General features: G+C 45.4%; 1 protein-coding gene across 2 annotated transcripts in view; it reads right to left on the bottom strand.

The window, feature by feature from the left end:
• The window catches only part of LOC144597566 (uncharacterized), a 30,466-nt gene extending 17,062 nt beyond the window's left edge, over positions 1-13,404 (bottom strand). The window contains exons 1-3 of one of the 2 annotated variants that reach the window (XM_078407052.1): positions 13,296-13,404; positions 5,071-6,069; positions 2,167-2,318 (exon numbers count right to left, since the gene is read on the bottom strand). In XM_078407052.1, coding sequence (XP_078263178.1) covers positions 2,167-2,318; positions 5,071-5,679 — 761 coding nt within the window. In that variant the 5' untranslated portion in view covers positions 5,680-6,069; positions 13,296-13,404. Of the gene's footprint in view, positions 1-2,166; positions 2,319-5,070; positions 6,070-13,266 lie in introns of both variants that reach the window. The other variant, XM_078407053.1, reaches the window with a different exon arrangement.
• Between the last annotated feature and the right edge of the window lie 6,718 nt (positions 13,405-20,122).

Genomic DNA, 20,122 nt, shown 5'->3' on the forward strand with positions numbered 1-20,122 from the left:
GGACATGCTGGGACCCATCGGTGCAGCCCCCCCCCCCCCCAGGCCAAGACCTCTACCCAAAGATGCAGGGACCCCCACCCACGCCGGGACTACCTAAAGATGCCGGGAACCCCATTGGCGCCGGGACCTCTGTTGATGACATTCATGTTGTCTCAGACTTCACCTCCCCTTTCTTTTCATCAAATCAATAGAAACTTGTCTCTCCCTCTATTTCCAGACATCCGTTGAAAGAAGAATTGCAAGCTCCCCCATCCTACATTGCTGGTGGTATTGATCTATCACTCACGCCTTGCCTCACTCAAGAACAACTTGTACTCGACGCGTCACAGCAGAAAATTGCAATCGCTTAAAACCCATTTAACTGCTCAAAGATCTTTTATTCCCGCACAAATGTGGAGAAGAAAGAACACAAGGGTGTCAGGGGTTATAATTGAGAAGGGAGGAGAATGGGGTTAAGAGGGAAAGATAGATCAGCCATGATTTAATGGCAGACTGAATTTGATGGACTGAATGGCCTAATTCTACTCCTATTTATTCATAAAATGCTGGAGTAACTCAGCAGGTCAGGCAGCTTCTTGGAGAGAAGGAATGGGTGACGTTTCGGGTCGAGACCCTTCTTCAGTCTGAAAAAAGGTCTCGACCCGAAACGTCACCCATTCCTTCTCTCCAAGATACTGCCTGACCTGCTGAGTTACTCCAGCATTTTGTGAATAAATACCTTCGATTTGTACCAGCATCTGCAGTTACTTTCTTACACTATAATTCCACTCCTATCTCTTGTGAACTGCAGATGCTTGTCTTAAACAAAACACAAAGTACTGGAGTAACTCAGCCAGTCAGTTGGACAGGCGACGTTTTGGTTCGAGACCCTTCTTCAGACTGACTGGATTGGTGGGGGAGAAAGCTGGAAAAGTTGTACAACTTTTACAAATATGCTTCTTTAGTTTAGTTTAGTTTGTTATTCTCATGTGTTCCGAGGTACAGTGAAAAGCTTTTGTTTGTGGTTATCCAGTCAAAAAAAACACATGATTAAAATCAAGCCGCCTAAAGTATGATTAAAGATAGTTCAAAGACCTCCAATGATGTAGATGGGAGGTCAGGACCGCTTTTGAGTTGGTGAGAATCTGGAGGCGTGCGTTTTCACACTTCTAATTTGCTTTCAGTTTGTGAAGAGGAAATTTCAACTTTCAAAACCTTATTGTTAGAAAGGGTGTTTGTGCTAATTTGATAAAGAGCAAGAAATCACATATGAAAGCCACCTTTTAACCCCTTGAATGTCCCGTTTAGTCATTAGGATTTTGATTTCAGTGGTTTGGTTCATAGTCATAGAGTGATACAGCCTGGAAAACAGGCCCTTCGGCCCAACTTGCCCACACCGGCCAACAATGTCCCAGCTACACCAGTCCCATCTGCCCGCGTTTTACCCATATCCCTCCAAACCTATCCTATCCATGTACCTGTCTAACTGTTTCTTAAACGTTGGGATAGTCCCTGCCACAACTACCTCCTCTGACAGCTCGTTCCATTCTCCCATCATCCTTTGTACGGAAAAACTCACCCCTCAGATTCCTATTAGATCTTTTGTCTGGTTATTGTCATCTCCTCCTTTGTCAGTCACAGATGTGCAATGACTTGAAGATCACCATTTGTGCCTGAAATGTATTACGAGCTGTCTACCTAACTAAGAGACAACTAATCAGTGTTTGATAATGTGCTTTTGAGTTCTACGTTGGAGGTATGGCTCAAAAACTCTCATTTATCCTTTCACTGATAAAAACAGTACTGTAATGCTCAGGCAGCTTACAATCCAGCAGTACGAATATTGATTTATCTAACTTCAAGTACCCCTCTCTCTCCGTCCCTCCCCCACCCGAGTTCTCCGACCAGTTTCACTGTCCTTCCTCCCCTCAGCTAACATTGAACCAATCTACATTTCCTTGTCATTGTCCGCTTTGATCTGTTGTTTTCACAATTTACCCTTTTATTATCGCTATTCTCCCTCTCCCCCGACTGTCAATCTGAACAATGGTCTCGATCCAAAACGTCCCCCATTCCTTCTCTCCAGAGTTACTCCAGCATTTTGTGTCTATCAGTTATCTCCTGTGACCATGGTGTGGACATGTTACTGTTACAGCACAATTTCTTTACTTGTATATTAGAAATTACCTTGATAATGCCATTTCTTTATTTGGATCACTTTCTTCTCCATGTTTCTCAAGTGAATGCTCCATCACTGGGAAGTCTTCAAGGTCATGCTTCACAGGTCCAGAGGGAAAAGACTTCTGGAAAATGTTTTCCACGAGATTCCATGAATCAGTCTAAAGGAATAAGGAAATTGTGTACTCTGCATTCTCTAATATTTCAGTTATAAAGCTTTTATTATTACTGAGGAAGCCCATCTTAATTCATTCAAAGATCCTGAACTTGCGAGCGCACGATTTGAACCAGTTTTTCAGACTTCACTCCACTTCTGGTCTTTGAAGAGATGCCGTGGCCCAGATATTGTAGCCATCAACTAATACACAGGCTCATCGTTGACCTTGAGAAAAGTCACACACAAAGGGTTATTGTATCCAGAGCAGGGAACCTCAATTAGAGACACAAGAGACTGTGGATTCTGGAATCGTGAGCAAAATGCCAAGTGCTGGAGGAACTCAGCGGATCAGGCATCAGGGAGAAGAGAGATCCACATTGTGGGTGGAGGGGAGATCCACAATGTGGGGGAGGGGAGATTCACAGTGTGGGGGAGGGGGGATCCACAGTGTGGGGGAGGGGGGATCCACAGTGTGGGGGAGGGGAGATCCACAGTGTGGGGGAGGGGAGATACACAGTGTGGGGGTGGGGAGATCCACAGTGTGGGGGAGGGGAGATCCACAGTGTGGGGGGGGGGGATCCACAGTGTGGGGGGGGGGGAGATCCACAGTGTGGGGGAGGGGAGATACCCAGTGCGGGGGAGGGGGGATCCACAGTGTGGGGGGGGGGGTCCACAGTGTGGGGGGGAGGGGAGATCCACAGTGTGCGGGAGGGCTTCACTATTCTTCAATGTGTGTTTGTGGCTCGATGCTCTCACCATCACCACTAATGTGTACCGGGACCTCAAATTGGCCATTCTCATTGCTGCCAAAAACTTACTATGTGACAAATTGCTCTCCTTCTAATTTTTCTCCTCTACATTACAGCTCATGCAAAATCCCAGCTGCTCATTTTGCCTTGTACAAATTGGAGAAGAAAGCGGCAGCCTTGATTGAGATTGTTCTCTAACTAGTATGTATGGGGGAGGTGGTCAGTGGTGAGCAGGGCTGGTGAGACATATTAACTAGTATGGCTGTGGGAGGTGGTCAGTGGTGAGCAGGGGAGGAGGTCCGTGATACATCTGGGGAGCGGGAGATCAGTGGGGACCAGAGCTGGTGACACATATTAACTAGTATATCTGCGGGAGGAGGAGCAGAGGAGGTCCATGGGGACCAGGCGAAGTCAGTAGTACGTCTGGCAGAGGAGGTCAGTGCAGAGACATAGGTTGCTGCTCAAAGCAGAAGCTCCAGCTCTCAGTTTGGTGCAGCTTTCAGCCTTGGTGTGGACCAGATTTCCTCTTCCACTGCCCCGCCAAATACTATAACCGGCACAACTAGTCTCCATACTTTTTATTCCTCTTCTTCCTTTAGTTCCTTGGATTTGGTTGTGAGGATGGGCTCACTATTCATAACATGAACGTGTATTTTAAGACAGATACGACCTAATATGATCCAATATTCGCTCCTGTTCACCAATTCCTTTCCTTATGCCAGAATTAGCATGGTTACAGTGGTCCACAACATAGTTGGCAAAGGGTACAACACTCTTCAATGGCATTTGTGCAGAGATGCAGCACTATTCAATATCCAAAGAAAGGAATTTACTTGATTAACAACTAGAGACAATTTAATTTGCTCCTTACTACTTTAAGCATTTTTTGCATTATTGCTGAAAATCCATTAGTACAAAGTTATTTAACAGACAGGAATTGCAATTTCTCCTGACATTTCCAGGTAAGCCAGCGTTTATAGTCTTGCAAAAAGGGCACAAAGTCGTGGAGTAATTCAGAGGGTCAGGCTACACCTGTGGAGCACATGGATAGGTGAAGCATCAGGTTGAGAACCTTCTCTAGAGATGTTGACCGTGTGTTATTTTGTGTAAATCTGCATCTGCAGTTCGATTCCACATTTACAAGCTCATAACTCAATCCCTAATATTTTCCATTCAGTATGCCACAGAATTTTAGGAAGTTTCATTGTCAGCATTTTCCACTTTTAATATTCATTGAACTATATTGTTTTGTCAATATGGGAATGTATTTTTTACTTACAATGAAAGGACAGCAATCCTAATTATTGCAGTAACAATAGCTGAAGGATTTTTGGAGACAGAACAAGTGATGGAGCTACAATAACAGCTGGTCTCTAGTCAATGTATAGGAAGGAACTGCAGATGCTGGCTTAAACCACAGATTGACATAAAAACCAGGTGTAACTCAGCGGGTCAGACAGCATCTCTGGAGAAAAGAAATAGGTGATGTTTTTAGGTCAAGACTCTTCTTCAGACTGCGAGTCAGGGGAAAGGTAAACGAGATATATGTGTGTATATAATGGAGTATATCTCTCATTTCCCTTTCCCAACTTCCAGTCTGAAGAATGGTCTTGACCCGAAACGTCACCTATTCCTTTTCTCCACAGAGATGGTTTCGAGTCAATGTTGGACTTACTAGCAGAACACAACATTGATACCGATTCTCATTCCTTCTCTCGAGATGCTGCCTGACCTGCTGAGTTACTCCAGCATTTTGTGAATAAATACCTTTGATTTGTACCAGCATCTGCAGTTATTTTCTTACGATACAGTAATCAGTATCAATTACTGACATTGCTAGTAATCAGAAATATAGAAAATGTTAGCGCACTAAAAAATCAACCCCGCTACACACATTGCTTAGTGTTCTCAGTATTTTTGTGATTATGTTTAATATTTAATCAATATTTAATTCAACTTCCATTTACCTTGACAATCAGTGTTTATACAATAATTCGTAATACTAACCGTCAAAGCTGAATTTGCAGCGAGAATCTCCTGGATTTGCAAAAGCGATGTAGTAGCAGAGAATAGAATGGCACCCGCACCAAAGTCTGAACATTCAGTTTCACGGTCCGTCTGCAAAGTGCCGTCCATTGACTGGTCATGACACACAGGTGCTGTCCACGTGACTGCAGAGTCTGCAGATTGGCCTGGATTATTCTTCTCCACATACCCAGAAGTGTCCAATTGTGAAGCGGTGCCCGGCTGCTTGCCAGCACTGGTCACTGATTCAGCGAGCTTGGATTCACTGTCACGTTCATCGGACTTGTGGAGCTGTGCCAGGATGTGATAATGACTCTTCAGGCTGCCATTGAGAACTTTGAAACCCTGCTGCGGGGAGCTCCTTTTTATCGAATCATCCTTTTCCTTCGTTGGCAAACCACAAAAGGAACCAACGCCTTGCTGTTGGAGATGAGGTGTTTTGCAGTAACTTGCAAAGTCACTCCATATATCATTACTTCCTTCCTCCTTCAGTGCACTCGATGTTTCTGTTGGCAGAGCATCTTGCTGCTCATCCTCCATTGAATCAGCCCTGTTTAAAATGTGCTGCACGTCTAAAACAACGTCCTCCATGTAGCCCACTGTGCCGGCAACATTGGACTCATCCGCCTCCAGTGCTTTACAACTGATAGGTGGATTGGTTTCTAATATAGTCGGACTCTTTTTTGAAGATTTCCTTAGGACAATTTTGATTTAGAAATCGATTTATGTTGCCTAATCCACAGACAACCAAGGGAACAGAAACGTCCACATTTCCATTTATCTCATTCTGTTTCACGAACATTTTGCCAAGCTTCAGGGAAAATTAGCATCCTGATTTTCTTCAACATGTTGCAAAAGTGCTGTTAGCGACCTTTCCTGACAGTCTATAAAAGCAGCTATATCGATGGTACATAGTGCTGGGATTATTAGCTTGGAGTTATAATATGTTCACTAATCAGAAGTGGTTCATGAAGGTTCAAGCTGTTCCGAAATAAAAATGGAAAATAACTTTCAGTATTTTAATTCAAAGTTTAATTCAACTCCCAGTCTAAGTTTAAATCTTAAAACAGTTTAGAGTTCATAACAGTAAAACATGAAAATAATTTTGTCACCAACCTTTCTATATTTGTGTTATAAATTTACAGAATAAATGCTGCTGATTTGATAACAGCATTCATGTTACGTTGATATACACCAGGTTATTTTGCAAAGAATTGCACTATAGATCAGTATGGGAAATAACTGTCTGTTTTCACACGACCATCACAGTCTTAAAAACATAGAAACATAGAAAATAGATGTTCGTAGAAACTTTGAGCCGCAATCATCACAAGAGAAACTGAAACAAAATAAGGGAGTGAAACATTCATGTTACGACCAGACATTGAGTTATGCAAAACATGCAGCAAAATATTCTAACCAGACCAACCTCACTTACAGGCAACAGTACAATGCAAGAACATGCACTTTGACCCACAATGTCCAAGCCAAACATTGCATATTAACTAACTTACAGTAGTTCATGTAAAACGGCTTCCACCATCTTCTCAGAGACTGGGCATGGGCAATGTGAGCCCTCCACAAAGCAGGAAAGGGAAGGAACAAGGCTCTGCAAAACTGGAAGACATCTGAAGCGAAGCAAACCAAACCATCCTCAGTGGCTGCCAGCAACAATGCCAGTGGGAGTTTGGGTGATCTTCCTACCCAGAGGTTAGTCCTACCACTGAGTATTTCTGAGCAATAATTTCACCTCTATTATTTTAGTGCAAAGACTCCAAAGACGTACAGGTATGTAGGTTAATTGGCTGGGCAAATGTAAAAATTGTCCCTAGTGGGTGTAGGATAGTGTTAGTGTGCAGGGATCGCTGGGCGGCGCGGACCCGGTGGGCCGAAGGGCCTGTTTCTGCGCTGTTTCTCTAAATCTAAAAAAATCTAAATCTAATCATTTTCTATGCTCTCTCTTATCGAGGGCGAGAGAGCAGATGAAGATAGGATGGGATATGTTCCTGTGGTGCTGCTGGAGGGAAGGGTGCTGACAAGTACAACAGAAATATTGTACAATTATCCTTAATGACCTGGCAAGGCACCCGTTCCATCTACTGGTGTAGAAAAGTCAAGCTTATGTTGAGTATTTCACCTGATAGACTGCGTCGCTGCCAGCATTGCAACTCTTATCAATGCTTTGAAAAGCTTAAACTCATGATTTTCTCTTTTACAGACAAGAGCACGACGGACAAGGGAAACTCTTTTTTAAATGAATTGTCTGCATTTGGTAAAAAAGAGAAACTATATCCATATATTTGTGTCTACATTGCCATATTTCAGCTCATAGGTTTTTTGTTTAAAATATGCCATTTCAATTTATTTGTTGGATAGTTGAGTAAGGCACATCAGAAGAAGTTCACAAGATATTGGGTCTTATGTTGCCTTAGAGTAAACAGATATGCTCCGATGACATGCTTCAAGGATACGGGCCAAACGTGTGCAGGTGGGACTGGCGTAGATGGGGCATCTTGGTCGACAAGGGCAAGTCAGAGTGAAAGGCCTGTTTTTGTGCTGCACGACTCTAGGACACCTCTGAATTACGAGAGATAAACTTTGCAACCACTCTGGTTAGTTGATCCGATGAATAGGGTTGCCAGCAATAATTTGTTCTTGGTGAAACATGAAAGTATAGACACTAAGGATAGATGAAGAGTCTTTGTACGTTTTTTGTTTTGTGTATATTTTTTATGCTGAATAAAGTTTATTTTTGGAATAGTGTTTTAAATGCCGTTTATAGCACCTGCCTTAACTACTTCCACTGACAGCTTATTCCATCTATCTACTTTCCTCTGAATGAAAAACTTGCCCCTCAGGTTCCAAATAATCTTGTCCCTCTCAGCTTAAGCCTATGTCCTCCGTTTCTAGATTACTTCTACCCTGGGTAAAAGATATGCAATCATCACATCTATCCCATGACTTTGTACACATGAACTACAGTGCCCTCCATAATGTTTGGGACAAAGACCCATCATTTATTTATTTGCCTCTGTACTCCACAATTTGAGATTTATAATAGAAAAAAAAATCACGTGGTTAAAGTGCACATTGTCAGATTTTAATAAAGGCCATTTTTATAAATTTTGGTTTCACCATGTAGAAATTCCACCAGTGTTTATACACAGTCCCCCCATGTCAGAGCACCATAACGTTTGGGACACATGGCTTCACGGGTGTTTGCAATTGCTCAGGTGGGTTTAACTGCCTCCTTAATGCAGGTACAAGGGAGCTCTCAGCACCCAGTCTTTCCGCCAGTCTTTCCATCACATTTGGAAACTTTTATTGCTGTTTATCAACATGAGGACCAAAGTTGTGCCAATGAAAGTCAAAGCAGCCATTATGAGATTGAGAAACAAGAATAAAACTGTTAGAGACATCAGCCAAACCTTAGGTTTACCAAAATCAACTGTTTGGAAGAAGGGTCTTGACGTAAAACGACACCCATTCCTTCTCTCCAGAGATGCTGCCTGACCCGCTGAGTTACTCCAGCATTTTGTGTCTACCTTCAACTGTTTGGAACATTAAGAAGAAAGAGAGCACTGGTGAGCTTACTAATCACAAAGGGACTGGCAGGCCAAGGAAGACCTCCACAGCTGATGACAGAAGAATTCTCTCTATAATAAAGAAAAATCCCCAAACACCTGTCCGACAGATCAGAAACACTCAGGGGTCAGGTGTGGATTTATCAATGATCACTGTCCATAGAAGACTTCATGAATAGAAATACAGAGGCTACATTGCAAGATGCAAACCGCTAGTTAGCCACAAAAATAGGATGGCCAGGTTACAGTTTGCCAAGAAGTACTTAAAGGAGCAACCACAGTTCTGGAAAAAGGTCTTGTGGACAGATGAGACGAACATAACATAACATAACAACACTTTATTGTCACTCGGCACAACACCGAGCGAAATTTCAGAGTGATGGCAAGAGCAAAGTATGGAGGAGAGAAGGAACTGCCCAAGATCCAAAGAATACCACCTCATCTGTGAAACACGGTTATGGCCTGGGCATGTATGGCTGCTAAAGGTACTGGCTCACTTATCTTCATTGATAATACAACTTCTGATGGTAGTAACATAATGAATTCTGAAGTGTATAGACACATCCTATCTGCTCAAGTTCAAACAAATGCCTCAAAACTCATTGGCCGACGGTTCATTCTACAGCAAGACAATGATCCCAAACATACTGCTAAAACAACAAAGGAGTTTTTCAAAGCTAAAAAATGGTCAATTCTTGAGTGGCCAAGTTAATCACCCGATCTGAACACAATTGAGCATGCCTTTTATATGCTAAAGAGAAAACTGAAGGGGACTAGCCCCCAAAACAAGCATAAGCTAAAGATGGCTGCAATACAGGCCTGGCAGAGCATCACCAGAGAAGACACCCAGCAACTGATAATGTCCATGAATCGCAGACTTCAAGCAGTCATTGCGTGCAAAGTATTTGCAACACAATACTAAACATGACTACTTTAATTTGACATTGCTGTGTCCAAAACATTATGGTGGCCTGAAATGGGGGGACTATGTATAAACACTGCTGTAATTTCTACATGGTGAAACCAAAATGTATAAAAATGACCTTTATTTAAAATCTGTCAATGTGCACTTTAACCACGTGTTTTTTTTGTATTACAAATCTCAAATTGTGGAGTATAGAGGCAAATAAAAAAATGATGGGTCTATGTCCCAAACATTATGGAGGGCACTGTATATTAACTCTTTTATAAGAGTCACACGGTACAGCATTGACTGGCCTACTGATTACCACCCAAAATAGCTATTCCCTCTGCACGCATATGAATGAAGAGGCATTGCAGCAACTTGTACAATGATTGCCCTATGGACATGAATACATGAAGCCAGCAAATGGACTTGAATACATGAATACTCTATGCTACCCATCAAGTCATAAATTAGGCTGACTTAGAAACATGTTGCTTTCTCGTTATCAGCGCTGACTCAACATCCAGAAACTCCTCATCCAACACAAGGTCTATTGCAGTTCAAAGGTCGGTTTAATGTCATGTGTACCAATTAAGGTACAGTGAAACTCAAATTACCATACAGCAATACTAAAAAAAGCAACAAGACGCACAACTACATGCAAGTTAACATAAACATCCACCACAGCAGATTCCCCACATTCGTCAGGCAATAACGTCCAATATTCTTCCCTTTTTATTCTCCCGCGGTCGGGGCAGTCCCGATTCAAGGCCATAACTCACCATTACCACCTCAAGGGCAAGTAGAAATGGTCGTTAAATGCTATCTTAACAATGTGACCCACACTGATATGAATGAAAGATTCTCTCCCAGTATAGGATGGTTCTTGCTTCCAAGAAAAATTGTCCAGTCTTTATTTGTGTAAATATTTAGAAATAACATCCTAGTTTTAAGCACAATTTGGATGAGGAAATTGAAGACTTTGCGGCCAAATTTGCAGATAATACGAAGATGGGTGGAGAGGCAGGTAGTGTAGAGAAAGCAGGGACTCTGCAGAAGGACTTGGACAGGTGGGAAGAGTGAGCAAAGAAGTGGCATAGGGAATATAGTGTAGCAAATTGTGGAGTCATGCATTTTGGTAGTAAGAATAAAGGCGTAGACTATTTTCTAAATGGGAAGAGAATTCAGAAATCGGGGGTGCAAAGGGATTTGGGAGTGCTGGTGCAGGATCCCCAAAAAGTTAATTTGCAAGTCGAATCAGTGGTAAGGAAAACAAATACAATGCTAGCATTTATTTCAAGAAGATTTGCATACAAAAACAGGGATGCAATGCTAAGGCTCTATAAGGTACTGGTCAGATTGCATTTGGAGTATTGTGAGCAGTTTTGGGCCCCATATCTGAGGAAGGATGTGCTAGTATTGGCGAGGTTTACGAGAATGATCCCAGGAAACATGATGAGTGTTTGACGGCACTGAGCCTGTAATCCCTGGAATTTAGAAGGATAAGGGAGGACCTCATTGGAACTTACCAAATAGTGAAAGACTTGGATAGAGAGGATGTTTCCACTGGTGGGAGAATCTAGGATCAGAGGTCATAGCCTCAGAATAAAAGGACGATCATTGAATGGTGGAGTAGACACGGTGGACCAATGACCTAATTCTGCTCCTATAATTTATGAACTAATTGGGGCAAGGCAGATTACAATGTCATGAGGCAGGAACTAAGGGCGGGTAGATTGGGAGCAGTTATTATTGGGTAAGTGCAAAGATGACATGTGGAAGTCGTTTAAAGGCCAGATGATCAAAGTGCAGGATGAGCCTGTTCCAGTAAGGAGGAGAGATAAGGATGGCAAGGTAATGGAACCAAGGTTCACCAAGGTTGCAAACTTGGTCAGGAAGAAAAAGGAAGCGTATGTCAGAAGGTGGCACATGAGGAGTAAAAAGCGAGTAGGAAAGAGCTAAAGCGAGTAGGAAAGAGCTCAAGCGAGCAATTCGAAGGGCCAGAAGGGACCATGAAATGTCATTAGCAAGGCAGAGTAAAGAAAATCCCAAAGCTTTTTATACCTACATTAAAAATAAGAGGGTGCCCAGAAAGAAAGTAGCATCATCCAAGGTTAAGGAGGGAATCTATACGTGCTGTCAGAGGATGTAGGTGAGGAACCTGTATTCACCGAGGAGAAGGACTTTGAGGACAGTGTGGGGAATACAAATATGGCAGGGCAGTTTGAGATGGAGCAGGAGGTGGTGCTGAGACTCTTGAAGAACATTAAGATGGATAAGTCCCCTGGGCCTGATAGGATCTATCCCAGGTTATTGAGGGAGGCAAGAGAGGAGATTGCAGGGGCCTTGTCAAGGATCTTTGTTTCTTCTCCAGTCACAGGCGAGGTCCCAAAGGACTGGAGCGTGGCCAATGTTGTTCCTTTGTTTAGGAAGGGAAGTAGGGAGAATTCAGGGAACTATAGGCCAGTGAGCCTCACCTCAGTGCTGGGGAAACTTGGAGCAAAATTCTTCGAGATAGGATTTGCTCCCATTTGCAAGAGAATGGGCTAATTATTGATAGCCAGCACCGTTTTATACATGGCAGATCGTGTCTCACTAACATGATTGAGCTTTTTGAGGAGATGACAAAGGACACTCATGAAGGTAGGGCAGTGGATGTGGTGTAAATTGATTGTAGTAAGGCCATTGATTAGGTCGGCTGATTCAGTAGTTTAAAATGTACGGGATTCACAACGACTTGGTCGTATTCATTTGGAACTGGCATAACCCCCCTCGCCTGCATACCCCCCACCTTATAACCCCCCTCGCCTGCATACCCCCCACCTTATATCCCCCGCCCCCGCACCTGTATATAACCACCTCACCTGTATGTGTGTATATATATATATATATATATGCCCCCTCACCTGTGTGTGTGTGTGTGTATATATATATACCTATACACAGAATGCTGGAGTAACTCAGCGGGACAGGCAGCATCTCTGGAGAGAAGAAATGGGTGACATTTCAGGTCCTTCTTCAGGGGAGTGGGCGGGACAGAGATAGAATGTAGTCAGAGACAGTAAGACTGGTGGGAGAACTGGGGAGGGGATGGAGAGAGGGGGAAAGCAAGGGCTATTTGAAGATATGTGCGGGGGGGGGGGGGGGATATGTACATGTACATATATATATATATATAAACAGGTGAGGGGGTGGGTATATATATATTCCCCTCACCTGCACAAAGACACTTTATATATGTATCCTCCCTCGCCTGTATACATATATAGTGTAAGAAAATAACTGCAGATGCTGGTACAAATCGAAGGTACTTATTCACAAAATGCTGGAGTAACTCAGCAGGTCAGGCAGCATCTCGGGAGAGAAGGAATGGGTGACGTTTCGGGTCGAAACCCTTCTTCAGACATATATGTATATATACAGACATATATGTATATATGTGTACCTACACCTGTGTCCCCTCACCTGTGGTACACCCTCACCCGAATATCTGCCCCCCTCATCTCTCTATACCCTTCTTATCGAACCCCTTTACCCGTATCCACCCCTCACTCGTGTCACCCTACCTCACTTACCGGGCTCACTTCTCCTCCTCCCCCTCCCCCTCCCCCTCCCCCGCCCCCGCGGTATGAAGGGCCACCTCCTCCACAGACGCTGGCCGCTGCCGGACCGCTGAAGATAGCGCACCTGCCGCCCCGCGCCTCTCCATGATGTACCTGCGGACAGCCCAGACCCGCTCCTGGTGTTGCTCGTCGTCTCCGTTGCCGGGGCCGCTGCCGCTCGTCTCCTGCCGTCAGCTGCCGGCACCTCCCACCCGGAGCGTCGTCACCGCCGCCCAACCGTCGTCCCGCCCTCGCGCGTCACGCTATCATTGCGTCGTTACATTATTACGTCACCGAAATATTGCGGCACCGCGTCGTCACGTCAGTCTATCGGTGCGCCACTGTATTATTACGTCACTGAAATACTGCGGCCTCGCGTCACGGATTCTGTGTCACTGCAACACTGTGTCTATGGTTGCCAAACCTAGCCGGGATGTCCCGTATTTTGGGCTAAGTTGGTTTGTCCCGTACAGGACCGCCCTTGTCCCGTATTAGGCTCGGGGGGGGGGGGGGGCTGTCGGCCCGGACAGTGTAGGTCTGGACAGTGTAAGTCAGACAACGTAGGCCCGGGTACCGCCTAACGGAGGTTGTGTAGCAACCCGCTTCCCGGCGGGAGCACGTGGCCGCTGGCTGGGTGAGGTCAGGTGGGGCGCGGGGAGGTGGCACCACCTTGTCCCTTATTTGGGAGTGAGATAGTTGGCACCCCTAACTGTGTCCCTTGTTAAAGAAAACTTTAAAACACACCACAAAGGTTGGGCAAGGCACCGGATCACAGAGGAGAATCTTTTCTTCATGTATTGGAATCTGGTGTACCCATCGTGAAATGTTGAACTAAATTTCCACCGGGTGACGCCAGCAATGGCTGCCTCGCCAACAGTCTGTCTGTCCTTTGTGTTTTAATTGTATGTGTTAAATGTATGTTTTTAGTGTTCTTTAGCTTGTTTTATGTGGAGGGTGGGGTGTGGGTGGTGTTGGGGGAAACTCTTATCTCCTACCTCGACGGAGATGCGTTTTTTTTCCGTATCGTATCTCCGTCCGCACTGCAGCCTAACATCGAGGAGTTGGCGGCCTTTGCTGGAGACCGATTTTGAGAGCTCCACCGCGGTTGCCTGCGGACTTACCATCACGGAGCCCCCGATCCCTTTGCCAGGGGTTCGACCTTTGAGGTCCAACCGTGGGTGTCTGCGGATTTAACATCACGGAGCACGCGGTCTCTGGTCAGAGACCGACTTTGGGAACTCCAAGCTGCGGGAATTTCGACTGCCCCGAGGCGGGAGTTCCGATTGCCCTGACGCGGGAGCTTCGATTGCACCGACACGGGAGAGGGAGAGAGAGGGGGGAGAGAGGGAGAGAGAGGGAGAGAGAGAGAGAGAGATTGAGAGACAGAGAGAGAGAGAGAGAGAGAGAGAGGGAGAGACTGAGAGAATGAGAGACAGAGAGACAGAGAGACAGAGAGACAGAGAGACAGAGAGAGAGAGAGAGAGAGAGAGAGAGAGGAGAGAGGAGAGAGAGAGAGAGAGAGAGAGAGAGAGAGAGAGAGAGAGAGAGAGAGAGAGAGACTGGTTGAGAGATTGAGAAAGAGAGAGTGAGAGAGAGAGATTATTTGGATTTGTGCCTGGAAGGTCATGTTTGACTAATCTTCTTGAATTTTTTGAAGAGGTTACCAGGGAAATTGATAAGGGCAAGGCTGTGGATGTTGTCTATATGGACTTCAGTAAGGCATTTGACAAGGTTCCACATGGAAGGTTGATTAAGAAGGTTAAATCGTTGGGTATTAATAGTGAGGTTGCAAGATGGATTCAACAATGGCTGAATGGGAGATACCAGAGGGTAATGGTTGACAATTGTATGTCAGGTTGGAGGCCAGTGTCTAGTGGAGTACCCCAAGGATCTGTGTTGGGTCCACTGTTGTTTGTCATTTACATTAATGATCTGGATGATGGTGTGGCAAATTGGATTAGTAAATATGCAGATGATACTAAGATAGGTGGAGTAGTTGATAGTGAGGTAGATTTTCAAAGTCTACAGAGAGACTTGGGCCTTTTGGAAGGGTGGGCTGAAAGATGGCAGATGGAGTTTAATGCTGATAAGTGTGAGGTGCTGCATTTTGGTAAGACAAATCAAAATAGGACGTAAAGGGTAAATGGTAGGGAATTGAGGAATGCAGTGGAACAGAGGGATCTGGGAATAACTGTGCATTGTTCCCTGAAGGTGGAATCTCATGTGGATAGGGTGGTGAAGAAGGCGTTTGGTATGCTTGCCTTTATAAATCAGAGCATCGAGTATAGAAGTTGGGATGTAATGTTGAAATTGTACAGGGCATTGGTGAGGCCGAATCTGGAGTATGGTGTGCAGTTCTGGTCACCAAATTATAGGAAGGATGTCGACAAAATGGAGAGGGTACAGAGGAGATTTACTAGAATGTTGCCTGGGTTTCAGCACTTAGGCTACAGAGACAGGTTGAACAGGTTGGGTCTTTAGTCTTTGGAGCGTAGAAGGTTGAGGGGGGACTTGATAGAGGTTTTTAAAATTTTGAGAGGGACGGACAGAGTTGACGTGGGTAGGCTTTTCCCTTTGAGAGTGGGGAAGATTCCAACAAGGGGACATAGCTTCAGAATTGAGGGACAAAGGTTTAGGGGTAACATGAGGGGGAACTTCTTTACTCAGAGGGTGGTGGCTGTATGGAATGGGCTTCCGGTGGAAGTGGTGGAGGCTGGCTCGATTTTATTATTTAAGAGTAAATTGGATAGGTATATGGATAGGAGAGGATTAGAGGGTTATGGTCTGAGTGCAGGTAGATGAGACTAGGTCAGGGAGAATGGTCGGCGTGGACTGGTAGGGCCGGACAGGCCTGTTTCCATGCTGTAGTTGTTATATGTTATATGGTTATATGGTTATAGAGAGAGAGAGAGAGAGAGAGAGAGAGAGAGAGAGACGAGAGGAGAGAGAGAGAGAGGAGAGAGAGAGAGAGAGGGGGGGGGGGGGAGGGGGGGAGAGGAGGGAGAGGGAGAGGGAGAGGGAGAGGGAGAGAGAGAGAGAGAGAGAGAGAGAGAGAGAGAGATATCCTTAAGAGCTCTATCCAGCTCTCGAATGCATTCAGAGAATTGGCCTCCACTGCCTTCTGAGGCAGAGAATTCCACAGATTCACAACTCTGGCTGAAAAAGTTTTTCCTCATCTCAGTTATAAATGGCCCTACCCCTTATTCTTAAACTGTGGCAGCAGGCAGTGGAAAAAAACAAATGGCATGTCGGCCTTCATAACGAGAGGATTTGAGTAAAGGAGCAAAGAGGTCATTCTGCAGTTGTACAGGGCCCTGGTAAGACCACACCTGCGGTATTGTGTGCAGTTTTGGTCTCCTAATTTGAGGAAGGACATTCTTGCTATTGAGGCAGTACAGCATAGGTTCACGAGGTTAATTCCCGGGATGGCGGAACTGTCATATGATGAAAGAATAGAACGACTGGGCTTGTATTCACTGGAATTTAGAAGGATGAGAGGGGATCTTGTAGAAACATATAAAATTATTACGGATTGGAAAAGCTAGATGCAGGAAACATGTTCCAGATGTTGGGGGAGTCCAGAGCCAGGGGCCACAGTTTAAGAATAAAGGGGAGGCCATTTAGAACTGAGATGAGGAAAAACGTTTTCACCCCGAGAGTGGTGAATTTGTGGAATTCTCTGCCACAGAAGGCAGAGGAGGCCAATTCTCTGGATGCATTCAAAAGAGAGTTAGATAGAGCTCTTGGGGCTAGCGGAATCAAGGGGTATGGGGAGAAGGCAGGAAAGGGGTGCTGATTGTGGATGATCAGCCATGATCACATTGAATGGCGATGCTGGCTCGAAGGGCTGAATGGCCTACTCCTGCACCTATTTTCTATGTTTCTATGTGTAGTTTACCAGGGAGTACAAATACCTCAGAGTGTACCTGAACAGTAAACTGGACTGGTCCAGGAACGCTGAGGCCCTGTACAAGAAGGGACAGAGCCAGCTGTACTTTTTGAGAAGACTCCGCTCCTTCAATGTCTACAGTGAGATGCTGCAGATGTTCTACCAATCGGTGGTGGGCAGTGCCATCTTCTTCGCTGCCGTGTGCTGGGGCAGCAGGGCGAAGGCCGCGGACACCAATAGGATCAACAAACTCATCAGGAGGACTGGCTCCATCCAGGATCATCTCTCTCTCCATCTCTCCCGCACCCTAGTCGTTGTACTAGTTTCACTGTCGTTCTGCCGAGTTTCACTCGTTATCACCTTCCCCACAACCAACTATGGACCATTGTGGGCTCCACCTTTCCTTGATCATCGCTGCTGACTTTGATTTGTTCTTTTGCACACCTTTCATTCATTTGTTCCATGTACCTTTTCATATCTCTCGCTCCCCTCTCCCCCGACTCTCTCTCAGTCTCAAGAAAGGTCTCGACTCGAAACGTTAACTATTCCTTGTCTCCAGAGCCTCCCTTTGCTCTGGTATTTTATTTCATTCTTCACATGTTTAAGTTAGAAATGTTTTATTCTTAATTGTTCACTGTATGTCATGTTGTTACTTGCGAGCAAAGCACCAAGGCACATTCCTTGTATGTATACATACTTGGCTAATAAAATGAATTCAATTCAATTTACAGATGCTGCCTGACCTACTGAGTTACTCCAGCTTTTTGTATCTATCTTCTGTGTAAACCAGCATCTGTAGTTCCTTCCAACAGGTTTTTATGTTAATTGGCTTCTGTAAATTGTCATTAGCGTGTAGGGTAGAACTAGTGTACGGGTAGACAAAAAATGCTAGAGTAACTCAGCGGGTCAGGCAGCATCTCTGGGGAGAAGGACTGGGCGATGTTTCGGGTCGAGACCCTTCTTCAGACAGATGTCAGGGGAGTGGGCCCGAAACGCCACCCATCCCTTCTCTCCAGAGATGCTGCCTGACCCGCTGAGTTACTCCAGCATTTTGTGTCTACCTTCGATTTAAACCAGCACCTGCAGGTTTTTTCCCCTACACTAGTGTACAGGTGATCGCTGGTCAGAGGGGAGTAGGTGGGACGAAGAGCCTTTCTCCACGCTGTGTCTCCAAGTTGTGTCTCCGAACACAAATACAGAAAATGCTGAAAATACCTAGTCCGCCAAGCAGCTTCCGTGGAGAAGAGAAACAGAATTAACTGCTCACTTACTTTCGCATCAGAACATGTGTTTCCGATCTCATTTCAAATTTTCAACATTGACAGTATTTAACCTGAGTGCAATTTTTAAGTCTCTTTCCTTGCACACATCAATTTCTTTAAGGGCTGGTGAGCAAGTTAGATCCGACAAAAGAAGTGGAGGCAACACACAATTCATTAAAACAATGAATTCAAGAGATGTTTGACAAACAGGTTCACAAGTTAGGGCGGTCACGGTGGCGCAGCGGTAGAGTTGCTGCCTTACGGCGAATGCAGCGCCGGAGACCCGGGTTCCATCCCCACTACGGGTGCTGTCAGTACGGAGTTTGTACGTTCTCCCCGTGACCTGCGTGGGTTTTCTCCGACATCTTCGGTTTCCTCCCACACTCCAAAGACGTACAGGTTTGTAGGTTAATTGGCTTGGTAAATGTAAAAATTGTCCCTGGTGGGTGTAGGATAGTGTTAGTGTGCGGGGATCGCTGGTCAGCGTGGACCCGGTGGGCCGAAGGGCCTGTTTCCACGCTGTATCTCTAAACTAAACTAAACAAAACTAAGTTTATAGGAGTAGAATTAGGCCATTCGTCCCATCGAGTCTACTCCACCATTCAAACATGGCTGATCTCTGGCTCCTAATCCCATTTTCCTGCCTTCTCCCCATAACCCTTGACACCCATTCTAATCCAGAATTTGTCTATCTCTGCCTTATCCAAGTGGGGCACAAGTGAGGGGGGGGGGGGGGGGGGTGGCGAAATGTGGGAGAGAAGGGGAGAGCTGTTTGTAGGTTAGTTACCTAAAATTAGAGAATTCAATGTTCTTACTTTGACCTGTCGTTTTCACACCTTACCCTTCCATACCTCTAGACTCACTCTCCCCTGAACCTCTGACGAAGAGTCTCGACCCAAAACGGCACCCACTCTTTCTCTCCAGAGATGCTGCCAGTCTCGCCTAGTTACTCCAGCATTTATGTGACTAACATTAAAAGACATTTGGACAGGTACATGGATTGGAAAGGTTTAGAGGGATATCAGGCAAGCGAGACTCGTGTAGATGGGGCCTGTTGGTTGGAGTGGGCAAGTTGGGCCAAAGGGACTGTTTCCATGTGTAGGAAAGAACTGCAGGTGCTGGTTTAAATCGAAGGTAGACACAAAATGCTGGTATTTATTCACAAAATGCTGGAGTAACTCAGCAGGTCAGGCAGCATCTCAGCAGAGAAGGAATGGGCGACGTTTCGGGTAGAGACCCTTCTTCAGACTGATGTCAGGGGGGCGGGACAAAGGAAGGATATAGGTGGAGACAGTGGGAGATCTGGGAAGGGGGAGGGGAAGAAAGGGACAGAGGAACTATCTAAAGTTGGAGAAGTCAATGTTCATACCGCTGGGCTGCAAGCTGCCCAGGCGAAATATGAGGTGTTGTTCCTCCAATTTCCGGTGGGCCTCACTATGGCACTGGAGGAGGCCCATGACAGAAAGGTCAGACTGGGAGTGGGAGGGGGAGTTGAAGTGCTCAGCCACCGGGAGATCAGGTTTGTTAAGGCGGACTGAGCGAAGGTGTTGAACAAAGCGATCGCCGAGCCTGCGTTTGGTTTCGCCGATGTAAAGAAGTTGACATCTAGAGCAGCGGATGCAATAGATGAGGCTGGAGGAGGTGCAGGTGAACCTCTGTCTCACCTGGAAAGACTATTTAGGTCCTTGGATGGAGTTGAGGGGGGAGGTAAAGGGACAGGTGTTGCATCTCCTGCGGTTACAGGGGAAAGTGCCCGGGGATGGGGTGGTTTGGGTAGGAAGGGACGAGTG

The sequence above is a fragment of the Rhinoraja longicauda genome, chromosome 10, assembly GCF_053455715.1.
Source record: "Rhinoraja longicauda isolate Sanriku21f chromosome 10, sRhiLon1.1, whole genome shotgun sequence".
Lineage (NCBI taxonomy): Eukaryota > Metazoa > Chordata > Chondrichthyes > Rajiformes > Arhynchobatidae > Rhinoraja > Rhinoraja longicauda.